The sequence below is a fragment of the Hypanus sabinus genome, chromosome 26 (assembly GCF_030144855.1).
Source record: "Hypanus sabinus isolate sHypSab1 chromosome 26, sHypSab1.hap1, whole genome shotgun sequence".
In the NCBI taxonomy this organism is placed as follows: Eukaryota; Metazoa; Chordata; class Chondrichthyes; order Myliobatiformes; family Dasyatidae; genus Hypanus; species Hypanus sabinus.
In genome coordinates this window covers 36,738,921-36,751,678 of record NC_082731.1, presented here as the reverse complement: position 1 = coordinate 36,751,678, position 12,758 = coordinate 36,738,921, and the positions used below count along the sequence as shown (strand labels likewise).

The 12,758-nt window shown below is 49.1% G+C and overlaps 1 protein-coding gene across 4 annotated transcripts in view; it reads left to right on the top strand.

Moving 5' to 3' along the window:
- Nucleotides 1–12,758, top strand: part of LOC132381448 (mitogen-activated protein kinase kinase kinase kinase 5-like) — a 190,711-nt gene that overhangs the window by 84,475 nt on the left and 93,478 nt on the right. For all 4 annotated transcript variants that reach the window (XM_059950856.1, XM_059950855.1, XM_059950857.1 and 1 more), the window contains 3 exons: nt 374–416; nt 8,094–8,166; nt 11,103–11,234. In XM_059950856.1, coding sequence (XP_059806839.1) covers nt 374–416; nt 8,094–8,166; nt 11,103–11,234 — 248 coding nt within the window. The remainder of the gene's footprint in view (nt 1–373; nt 417–8,093; nt 8,167–11,102; nt 11,235–12,758) is intronic.

Here is a 12,758-nt window from a genome sequence, read left to right as displayed (position 1 = left end):
GAAAAACATTGTCTTGTTTTTACTATGTACTGTACCAGCAGTTATGGTCGAAATGACAATAAAAGTGACTTGACTTGACTTGACAATAGTAATATCTACAACTGGTGTCATCCCAAAGTCACTACACAATAACATTAAACAATTAGGCCTACACAGTAATATCTATGTCAATCTCCAGAAAGCCTCAATACTAAACACCATTAGAATAGTCCGAAAGTTCCTCGCAATTGAGAAAAGAGCACGGTTGGCTATGTCTGTACCTCAGGTTTTACCAACTAGAGCTGATGAATAAATAATTAATAATAATTTAATGTTTGTGGGAAATAATCTGCGTTGGTTTGACTAAAGTTACCTTGTAATCCTCTCTCCCCAGGGTGCAAACATTCTCATCAATGACAATGGGGATGTAAAGTTGGGTGAGTTACTTGGTCCTCGACCCTGCTTATTTCACTGACTCTCTCTCTCTCTGGCGCAGCTGGTCATTGCTTCCAGCTCCTAACCGAAAGGTTGGTGCTTTGAGCCCACGAACAGAAGCTGGTGATCCGGCAGCTTGTAAGGTTTTCTGGGGGAGGTGGGTATAGAAAGGGTAAATGCAAGCAGGCCTCTTCTCCTCAGGTAGGCCAAGTCAGGAACTAGAGATCGTAGGTTTGGGGGTGGAAGGTGAAATATTTAAGGGGAGACTGAGGGGGGCGGGGGAGCTTAGCTCAGCGGGTGGTACACATGTGCGAAGAACTGCCAGCGGGTGCAATGCCAATTGTAACATTTAAGAGAAGTTTGGATAGGTACATGGCTGAGAGAGACCATAAGATAATAGGAGCAGAATTAGCCTATTTGGCCCATCGAGTCTGTTCTGCCATTTCATCATGTCCAATCTATTTCCCTCTCAGCCCCAGTCTCATGTCTTCTCCCTGTGTCCTTATTCCCTGACCAGTCAAGAACCTATCAACCTCTACCTTAAGTACACATAAAAATTTGGCTTCCACAGATGCCTTTGGCAATGAATTCCACAGATTCACCACTCCCTGGCTGAAGAAATTCATACTCATTTTCTTCTAAATGGACACCCCTCTATTCTGAGGTGGTGTCCTCTGGTCTTAGACTCCCCCACCACAGGAACATCCTCTCCACCTCCACTCTATCGAGGCCTTTCAACATGCAATAGGTTTCAATGAGATCCCGCCCCAGTCTTCTGAATTCCTGTGAGTACAGACCCAGCACCATCAAACGCTCCTCGTGTGACGAGCCTTTCAATCCCGGAATGGGATGGCTGTTGCCCAGGTGCAGGTTGATGGGACCGGGCGGAAGACTTGCCTGGCATGGATGAGATGGGCCAAGGTCTATGCTGCACTGTTCTATGATTGACCTTATTTTCAATCCTCCTTGTCATGTGACCTTCACCACAAGATCATGAGGCCATTAGGTATAGGAGCAGAAATAGGCCATTGGATCTACACAACCATTCAGATGTGGCTGATGCAATATCTTTCTCAACGCCATTCTCCTGCCTTCTCCCCATAACCTTCGACGCCCTTGCTAACCAAGAACGTATGAATCTCTGCTTTAAATACATCCGATGACTTGGCAGTTTGTGGCAATGAATTCCACAGATTCACCACCTTCTGGCTCAAGAAATTCCTCCTTAACTCTGAAGGGATGTCCTTCTATGCCGAGGCTGTGTCTTCAGAACCTAGGCTCTTTCCTTCAACGTGTCCTCTGACTGAGTCCCTCAGGGAAAAAAAAATTCCCAAGGATTCATCACCCTCTGGGTGATGATGCTTCTTTCCATCTCCGTCCTGAATGGTTGACCATGTTGAAACTGTGGCCTTTAGTTCTTAAAAAGTCCTGCCAGATCTAATCAGCCTTGTATCTACCCTGTCATGTCCTCCAATAACTCATTACTAAAAAAATAAAGGATCTAGTTCTTTCCCAGAGTATATGAGGAATAAACTCTTTTTTGGGCTTCCAGATGGATATGAGTATTGGTTATAACTGACCTTTCAATAACAAACTCTGCCATCTTCATCAGGGATGATGCCTGGGCATGTCTAGTCTGGTGGTACTTATACCCCCATTGTCCTTCCCTGCTGATTGGTTAGTCCTCATCCAATCAGGTTTCTGCTGTCCCACCTCGTCTACAATCGAATCCCAGTTTTTCCTCAGAGCGAGGCCTTCGGCTTTGTTAAAATTCTTTCTCTGTGGTTTTATTTCAATGGCTTCCTTCACCAGGCCGTCCCAAAAGCCATTAGCATGGCGTGGCGGTTTTGTGCCAACGTTAACCCTGTGGCCATTGCGAATGCAGTGTTCTGCTTCTGCCGATTTTTCCGAGTCGCCCGAACGGATGTACCTTGATGTGGATTTCCACTCAGTACTAGTTAACAAGAAAGGATGTTACTGGTGTTGAGGCTATCAAAGATGGAATGGGTCACTGAATTGAGTAGCAAGGGTATGTTTTTGTCACAAAATACAGTCAAGTTATTTTTGTGTGCAATAAATTATTCCATACATAATTACACCGAGGTAGTAAAATCAGAACATGATGTAGTGTTCCGTTTACAGAGGAAGTGTGGTACAGATAGATAAGTGCCGGGTCTAAGACGAAAAGTTGGGAGATCACGAGTGCAACCGTTTGTCTTGGGGCGGCACGGTAGTGTAGAGGTTAGCACAACACTAAAGCAGTGTCAGCGACCTGGGTTCAATTCCTGCCGTTGCCTGTGAGGAGTTTGTACGTTCTCCCCATGACCGCATGGGTTTGCCCCGGGTGCACGGAAGACCAAAGACATGGGGGGCACAGGGACCGAGCAGATGAGTTCCTCCTCCAGTTCTGTGTGTGTTGCTTGGATTTCCAGCACCTGCAGGTCTCGTTTAGTAGGTTAATTGGTCACTGTAAGTTGTCCCAAGACTAGGGTAGGATTAAATCAGTGGGGTGCCAGGCGGCGTGGCTCGAATGGCCGGAAGGGCCTAGTCTGCGTAGCACTGTGATGAAAACTTAAAATCTTTTAGTCCAGAGGTTTCCTGATCTATTTTATGCCAAGGATCCCTGCCAAGAGGAGTTTGGGAACCCCTGTTTTAACGTAGGAGGGGTCTATTCAAGAGTCTGCGAACCACGGGGTAGAAGCTGTCCTTGAGACTCGGCCCTTTGTGTCTTCTGCCCGATGGGGGAGAGAGAAAGGTCAATGACTGGGGGTAGGAGGGGTCCTTTCCCAAGGTGGCAGAGAGTGTAGGCAGAATCAATAGAGGGGGAGGTTGGTTTGCGAGACAAACTGAACTTCTGTGCAGTTTCTTGCTGCCCCGGGCAGTAATTCACCCGGACAGGTCAGCCTAAACCCCAGGCCCAGTAGGCTGGGTGTCAGGAACTGAGGTGAGATGAGGGCCAGGCCGACCCTGCTCGCTGCTCTGCGATGTTTACTCCTCTCCCCGTGGTGTTGAGGCTGTGAGACGGCTCCAGCTGCGCCAGGCTTCATGTCTGCAAGCCTCGCGGCGATTTGCCTGGCCATGTGATGAACTGAGACTGAGGCTGTGGGGCTACTCTGGCTGCTCCGGGCTCAGGGCCCATGCCTTTAATTAGGTTTGGAATGCTGTTGCTAGCTTTTATTGTTTGCATGATTTATTTCTCTCTCCCTCTCCCCTCCTCCCCCTTCTCCTCTCCTTCTCCCCTGCCCCTCTCCCTCCTCTTTCCCCTCTTCCCCCTACCCCATTCTCCCCCCCCTAGCTCTCCCCACTCTCCCTCTCTCCTCTCCTCCCCCGCCCCATTGTGCTTTGGTCTTTTTTTAATTGGATTATTTCTGGTTTCTTGCTTTGTGGCTGTCAGTAAGCAGACATATCTCAAGGTTGTACAATTTATACATACCTTGATAATGCACTTTGAACTGTGAACTTTGGGTCACCGGGTAGGGTGTCAAGGTGCAGGAGATGGCTGTCACCTGTCTGTGTGTGGCCAGTAATGGGGCTTGCTGCCAACTTCTGGCACACAGGCCGGGGGAGTTAAATCTAAGACTGCACCCTTTCAGCTGGTGGCTGGTGCTTTCACAGTCCACCCCCACGTCTGGTTATGACGCAGGTCTGCTGTGTCACAGTCTTCAGTGCATGACTCAGATTCAAGAGGGTTACTGGGAATCCCCCGAGTAACTGTAATGGCTGGATCTCAGAGTTGAAGGGTGCCCCTTTAGAACAGGGTCATGAGGAGGATGATCTTATGGGCCACTTTGGTTGACATAAGCCACGAAAACGGTCCCGGGGATGAACAGGGTGAAGTGTGAGGAGTGTTTGATGGCTCTGGGCCTGTACTAATTGGACTTGAGAAGAGTGAGTGGAGATCCCAGAGAAATCTATCAGATATTGAAAAGGACGTGGAGTGGATGTTCCCTGTAGTGGGAGAGTCTAAGATAAGAGAGCACAGCTTCAGAACAGAGGGACGATCCCTTTAGAGATGAGGAGGAATTTCTTTAGCCAGAGGGTGGTGAAGGTGTGGTATTCATTGCAGCAGACAGTCATGGAGGCCAAGTCATTGGGTATACTGTATTTAAAGTGGAGGTTAGTTGGTTTTTGATTATAGGGAGAGTGCAAGAGAATGGGGTTGAGAGGGTTAATAAATCAGCCATGTTGGAATTGTGGAGCAGATGCAATGGGCGGGATGGCCTAATCATGCTCCTATGTTGTATGGTTTGATGGTCTTTGATTGCCGCTGACACCGTGGTATCTCTGAGACTGGTCCATTGGGGTATCTGCTCACTGGAGACTCCTAGGATGTTGCCTCAGCGATGGTAATGGCTCTTGCTTGCTGGAGAGGCTCGTAAACATCAGATGTCCTGCAGGTGCAGGAAATCCAAACCAACGCACACGAAACACTGGAGGAACTCAGGAGGCCAGGCAGCATCTATGGAAAAGAGTAAACAGTCGACGTTTCAGGCCGAGGCCCTTCTTCAGGACTGCGAGAGAAGGAGGGGGGGAGGTGGCTGAATAGAAAGGTGGGGGGAGGGGAAAGAGGTCATCTGGAAGGTGAGGGGTGAAGCCAGATGGGTGGGAAAGGTCAAGGGCTGGAGAAGAAAGAATCTGATAGGAGAGGAGAGTGGCCAATAGCAGAAGGGGAAGGAGGAGGGGACCCAGGGGGAAGTAATTGGTAGGTGAGAAGAGGTGAAAGGTAAGAATTGGGAATAGAGGAAGGGGAGGGTGGAATTGTTCACCATGAGGAGAAATTGATCTTCATGCCATCAGGTTGGAGGGCATTCAGATGGAATACGAGGTGTTGCTTCTCCACCCCAATGGTGGCCTCGTCTTGGCACAAGAGGAGGCCATGGAGCGACATGTCAGAATGGGAATGGGAATTAAAATGCATGGCCACCAGGAAGTCCCACTTGTGGCAAATGTCATGGAGGTGCTTGCTGAAGCGGTCCCCCAATTCACGACGTAGAGGAGCCCGCGTCGGGAGCACTGGACGCAACAGGTGACCCAGCAGATTCTCAGGTGAGGCGTTCGCTCACTTTGCTGAAGGAGAGGTTTGTCTCCAGGCAGTTTAGCAGGGTCAATGTCACCCTGAAACGTATCAGCCCTTGACTGAATGTGGTCCTGCAGACTGAGCATCCCACAGTGGCCCCAGTGGCAGCTCCTCACCTCAGCGGGGGCTGATGGTCGATCATCCCCTGCAGCGAGAGAGACGTGCTGATGTTGCTATGAAGTGACCCAATCTCCATCAAAGTTCAAAGTACCTTTGATGTCAAAGTGTGTCCAAATCACATAGCCTTGAGATTTGTCTGCTTACAGGCAGCTGTAACGCAAGAAACCCGAAAGAACCCATTAAAAAAAGACCAAAAAAAAAGACACCCAATGTGCAGAGACAGCAAAAACACATACTTATCATGCAAACAATAAAAGCAAGCAACAGCCTTCAGAATGAATGTAGGCCTGCAGCCTCAGCCTCCAGTCACCACACAGCAGAGCAAAGTGTCATGAGGCCTGGAGCAAGCCTCAGCCTCAGCGAGCAGAATCAGACCGACCCTTGCCTCCGGTCCCAACACCCTGCACCCTCTCAGCACTGTCCCAGGGCCCCTGCGTAAGTGTGGTCAGGCGGGTGGGGGGGCGCGGGTGTGTGAAATTGCCTGTTTTCCTCCCCATCTTAACCTTGCCTTGTGCTGAAACTCGTGCTGTCGCTGCTTTGGGATCTTGCTGTGTTCACGGGCTGCACGGGAGCGCAGTGGTTAGCTAACACGATCACCGATCAGAGTTTGAATCCGGAGTGGTCTGTAAGGAGTTTGTACATTCTGTCCATGACCACCTGGGATTTATCGGGCTCTTCAGCTTCCTCATCCATTCCAAGGACATTGGGCTATGGTCAGTGAGCTGTGGGCATTCCACGTGAGCACCAGAGAGGCTGCTCCTGGCTCAATCCTCGCTGATTCCATTTGACGCAGGGGTACATTTCACTGCGTTTTTCAATGTACGTTTGACAAATATAGTTCATCTTTTAAAGGGACTTGGGAGCCCTTGTGGGGGATTCCCCAAAGGTCAATCTGCAGGTTGAGCCTGTGGTGAGGAAGCAAATGCAATGTTTAGTGTTCATTTCAAGAAGACTAGAATATAAAAGTAAAGGTGCAATGTTGAGATTTTTAAAGGCCTCACTTGGAATATTGTGAGTAGTTTTGGGCCCCTTAACTCAGAACGGATGTGCTGAAACTGGTTTGAGTTCAAAGGAGGTTCACGAAAATGATTCTAGATTTGAATGTCTTGTCACATGAAGAATGTTTGATGGCTCTGGGCCTGTACTCACTGGAATTCAAAAAAATGAGGGGTGACCTCATTGAAACCTACCAGATGGTGAAAGGCCTTGATAGAGTGGATGTGGAGAGGGTGTTTCCTATGGTGGGGGGGGGGGTCTAAAACCAGAGGACACAGCCTCAGAAATAGAGGGGCATCCTTTTAGAATGGAGACGAGGAGGAATTTCTTCCTGGTGAATCTGTGGAGTTAGTTGCCACAGGCGGCTGTGGAGGCCAAGTCTTTATTTCTAAGGCAGAGATTGATAGATTCTTGATTGGTCAGGGCATGAAGGGATACGGGGAGAAGGCAGGAGATTGGGGTTGAGAAGGAAAATGGATCAACCATGATGAAATGGTGGAGAAGACTCGGTTAAGCAAAATGGCCTAATTCCGCTCCTATATCTTATGCTCATACAAAATTTTTAACCTTTAAAGAGCTGCTGTGCCCTACACTGCTTTGCATAAACACTTCACTAGCTTTATAATCACCTGGGGTTCCAAACGGTGCTATAAAAATGCAACATGCTGTCGCTATAAGTGAAACTGGAGGGAGAGTCCATGTCTTTACCTGTAGCCTCATCACTGTGTTTAAGAAGGGAAGGAGGTGTTAGAGTTACTGCCGTACTGGCCTATATTACACTCCACTGTAAACTGGTAATTCTTGTCAAGGTTGGCCTGGTTGCAAGAGGAGAGGCCAGATTGGCTATGGGTAATGAAGCCCAGGCTGGGGTGTGACTGTAAGGCCCAGGCTGGGTGTGAATGTAAGGCCCAGTCTGGGATGTGAGTGTAAGGCCCAGGCTGGGTGTGAGTGTAAGGCCCAGGCTGGGTGTGAGTGTAAGGCCCAGTCTGGGATGTGAGTGTAAGGCCCAGGCTGGGTGTGAATGTAAGGCCCAGTCTGGGATGTGAGTGTAAGGCCCAGGCTGGGTGTGAGTATAAGGCCCAGGCTGGGATGTGAGTGTAAGGCCCAGGCTGGGGTGTGACTGTAAGGCCCAGGCTGGGTGTGAATGCAAGGCCCAGGCTGGGTGTGAGTGTAAGGCCCAGGCTGGGTGTGAGTGTAAGGCCCAGGCTGGGTGTGAATGTAAGGCCCAGGCTGGGATGTGAGTGTAAGGCCCAGGCTGGGATGTGAGTGGGAAGGGCTGGCCGGGATAGATGGAATCATTGATTACACTCAAAATGTAATGTCTACATTGTGTTGTTACATTGAGGTCTGCAGGGAGACAGGGGAGAGTCAGGATGGGGGGGCTGTTATTGAGTTGGTAGAGTCCCTGGTTAAATTGGAGACACCACAAAAGAGGTCAGTGATGTTCCCTGCCAATAACATGCTTCTCTCTTTCTCTGCTTTCCAGCTGATTTTGGGATTTCGGCACAAATTACTGCCACGTTTGCCCGAAGAATGTCTTTCATCGGAACACCGTACTGGTAAGAGTGGGACCAGAACTTTGAGAGGCCGTGGGTAGCTTGGCAATTTAGTAGAATGGCAGGTGGAGAGGGGTTCTGAGGGAGAGAACTTTTTTTAAAAATTTTGGAATATGATTTAAGTTAATATGGGCATTATTAGAGTTTTGTCTGGACAAAACTTTTTCTCACAGTTATCGCCTCAACAACCCAGCAAAGAGAGGTTGATAAGCCGCCCCCCCTCCCCCCACTGAAATGCACACATGGGAATTCAGGACCAATCAGACAACATAGGTATCCAGACGAAGCAATGATCCCCAAAGACAACAATGACAACACAGGACATTGAAAGTGCCGTGCTAATTAAGTGATCCCAAATTGAATAAAAGTGATAAATACAAAGAGAGTTTAACAATGCCCATGATCCCAAATGAGCTGAAAAACCAGACTGAGTCCGAAGACAAACAATTTGTCGTAAAAGGTCAACAGTCCAACGGACACCGCATACACAAAGTGACACCGAGAAAATACAATGCACATACTAAATCTTGACGAACTGAAATTACTCACAATACACAAGACGAATTTGGCCTGAATTTCATTGGAGGAGGAACCACAACAGCCCCACAGAGAGAGGTTGACGTTTGCCCCCCCCCCGAAATACACCCTGGAGCATGTAGCAATTTGGGACCACTCAGACGACACAGGTGTCCAGACAAAGTGGTAATTCCCAAAGACAACAATGAGACAGAGTTTTCCGTGAGCTCAGGAAATGCAGCTATGATCTACACAAGTTCGTCAAGGCAGTGAAATGGCAATACAGGGACAAGATCCAGTCACAGCTCTCCACCGACAACACACGCAGCTCATGGCAAGGTCTGCACACCATCGCAGACTCGAAGCTAAGAGCAGTGGAGTCTCCAACATCGCCGCCTCTCTCCCAGACGAGCTACGTCTTTTTTTACGCTCCGTTCGATGTCGCCAGCGCTGAGCCCCCCCCTCCCCCCGAGGAGAGCTGCTGAAGTGACCTACAGTGTGGTCTTCTCTGAGACTGAGGTACGCAGGTGTTTCCAGCAAGTGGCCAGTCACAGGGCTGCGGGGCCAGGCGGCATCCTGGCAACTGGCAGGTGTGTTTGTGTGTGGCATCCGTCGGTCTCGAGAGACCAAGGATCTGCGCCTGGAATTTCCAGGGCACAGTCCTGGGCAGGGTTGTACGGGAGACCGGCAGTTGCCCAAGCTGCAGGCCTTCCCCTCTCCACGCCACCAATGTTGTCCAAGGGAAGGGCACGAGGACCCATGCAGCTTGGCACCGGTGACATCGCAGAGCAATGTGTTGTTCAGTGCCTTGCTCAAGGACACAAACACATTGCCTCAGCTGAGGCTCAAACCAGTGACCTTCAGGTTAGTAGTCTGATGCCTTGCCCACTAGTGTGTTTACTGACATTTTTAATCTCTCCCTCTCCCAGTGTAGAGTGCCCTCCTGCTTCAAAACATCCACCATTGTCCCTGTGTATAAAAAAAACACACCAAGGTAACATGTCTGATCGACTGAATCCCTGTTGCACTCACCTCAATAATAGGCAACTGCTTCGAGAGACTGATCAAGGACTACATCTGCAGTATTCTACCCCCCACACTGAACCCCCTACAATTCACAGGGCACTCAGCATTGTCAGTGAACCCTCCAGGCTCGACAAGAAGCTCAGAGACCTCGGCCTTCACCCTGCCTTGTTTAGCTGGATCCTGGACTTCCTGTCAGATTGCCTCTGCCCCTCTGACCCTCAACACAGGTGCCCCTCAGGGCTGTGTCCTAAGCCCCCTCCTTTATTCCCTGTATACCCCATGACTGTGTTGCCACCCACAGCTCCAAGCTGCTAATTAAACTTGCTGACGACACTAGACTGATTGGTCTAATCTCAAATAATAATGAGGCAGCTACAGAGAAGTCATCACCCCGACACAGTGGTGTCAAGAAAACAACCTCTCCGTCAATGTTGCAAAAACAAAGGAGCTGGTTGTGGACTACAGGAGGAATGGAGACAGGCTCACCCCTATTGACATCAATGGACCTGGGGTTGAGAGGGTAAACAGCTTCAAGTTCCTCAGCATACTCATCACCGAGGATCTCACATGGTCTGTACATACCGGTTGCATGGTGAAAAAGGTACAACAAGGCCTCTTTTACCTCAGACGATTGAAGAAGTTGAGTCTGTAAATCCTAAAGATGTTCTACAGGGGCACAATTGACTGGCTGCATCACTGCCTGGTATGGGAACTGTACCTCCCTCAATCACAGGACTCTGCAGAAAGTGGTGCAGACAGCCCAGTGCATCTGTAGACGTGAACTTCCCACTACTCAGGACATTTACAGTGAGAAGTGTGTAAAAAGGGCCTGAAGGAACATTGGTGACCCGAGTCACCCCAACCACAAACTGTTCCAGCCGCTACCATCCGGGAAACAGTACCGCAGCATAAAAGCCAGGACCAACAGGCTCCGGGACAGCTTCTTCCACCAGGCCATCAGACTGATTAATTCATGCTGACACAACTGTATATCTAAGCTATATTGACTGTCCTGTTGTACATACTATTTATTACAAATTACTATAAATCACACATTCATACAGAGACTCTTGTGTATGTGAAGAATGTAAGAAATAAGGTCAATTCAATTCAAGACATTGAAAAAGCCGTGCTAATTAAATGATCCCAGATTGAATATAAGTGATAATTACAAAGAGTTTAACAATCCCCATGATCACAAATGAGATTCCTGCAACACAAGTGTGAAAACCTAGAGCCAGTCTAAAGACAAACTTTTAGACATAAAACAATGCACACCCACAAGGTGACACTGAGAATATACAAGCCACGTACAAACTGAATAAAAATCCCTTTTTTATGATAAAGATGCCTTGTTGTGACACTAGTGACCGTTCCTTTCTGGGTTCTGCCCACAGGATGGCTCCTGAAGTTGCTGCTGTGGAGATCAAAGGGGGCTACAACGAGCTCTGTGACATCTGGGCAGTCGGCATCACGGCCATCGAGCTGGCCGAGCTCCAGCCGCCCATGTTCGACGTCCATCCTCTGAGGTGGGTGCCTTACCTGCTCCGCAAGAGTCCGCGGATGGACAGCTCACTAGCGCCTCCGTACTTGCCAAAGGATTGTCGTTCAGGTCCTGGACCAAAGTTTCTGTCCACCCTGATGGCACCAAGGGCAAAAGGCCAGAGGGCACAGCCTCGGAATGGAGGGCCACCCACGTGGAACGGAGATGAGGGTGGTGAATCTCTGGGATTTGTTGCCTCAGGCGGCTGTGGAGGCCAAGCCGTTGGGTGTATTTAAGCCAGAGGTTGATAGGCTCTTGGTTAGTCAGGGTGTGAAGGGTTTTGGGGAGAAGGAGGGGGAATGGGTCAGCCATGATGAAATGTCGGAGCAGAGTCGATGGGCCAAGTGGCCTAACTCTGTTCCAATCTCTTCTGGTCATACGAGAGTCACAAAAACAGGCCATTCGGCCCATCTAGTCCATTCCCAACAGTCTGACAGATGGAGTGCAACATCGGTAAATGCGAGGTCACTCACGGACGGAAAAATTGAAGATCAGATTATTATTTAAAGGGGAAAAGTGTGCAGTTTGATATTGTGCAGTGCGAGCTGTGCATGAAACGCTAAAAAAGACTGGTTTGCAGGCGCAACAGGTTATCGAAAGGGCAAATGGAATTGAATTTAAGAGCACTAGATTCTCTTTTATATAAAAAAAAGAGTAAGATGTTATGCTGCAACTGTACAGGAAACTGGTGAGGCCCTGCCTGGAGTAATGTGTGCATTTCTGGTCACCTTACTTGAGGAAAGATATAATGGCTTTCAAGGTGGTGCAGAGAAAGTTCACCAGTTTCATTCCAAAGATGAAGAGATGGTCTGAAAACTGCAGGAGGTCCTTGATCCGCTGGGTACGTGAGGGGATGCATGGCAAACAGCGTTCCGTTTGATTAAGTATGAGGTGTCGCACTTTGGGAAGTCAAACCAGGGTCAGACTTTCACTCCGAACGATAGGGCCCTGGGGCCTGTTGCAGGGCAGTGCGGCCTAGTAGTACCGTACCGTGCAAAAGTCCTGGGCACAGACGCCTAAAACATTCGCTCAGTCCCGTAGTTGCCACTGTGGAGCAGAGAGCGAGGTTGTAAATCTGGTGAGAGCAAAGGATGTTGGCTATGGCGAGGGTGAAGGGCGCGGGACAGGTGGCAGAGAAGGAGTGACAGGGGTGTGTGCAGACGCACTCAGCCCTGAGGCACCAGGCAAGGTCATTTGATTCCAAGCAGTTGTTTTATTGATCATCGCAGATTGTCTCTCTGGTGCTTCCCTCTCCCTCTCCCCCTTTTCCCATCTCTCCCTGCCCGCTTCACACTCTCGGTCCACAAAAGAGACCCATATCAGAACCAGGTTTATTATCCTCACATGTGCCATGAAATTTGGGTTTTTTTTGCAGCAGCAGTACAGTGCGATACATAAGATTACTACAGTACTGTGCAAAAGTCTTAGACACCTGAGCTATACTGGTGTGCGTAAGGGTTTTGCACAGTATTGTACATGGCACCCTGAAAGTGTTATCACAGGTGTCCCA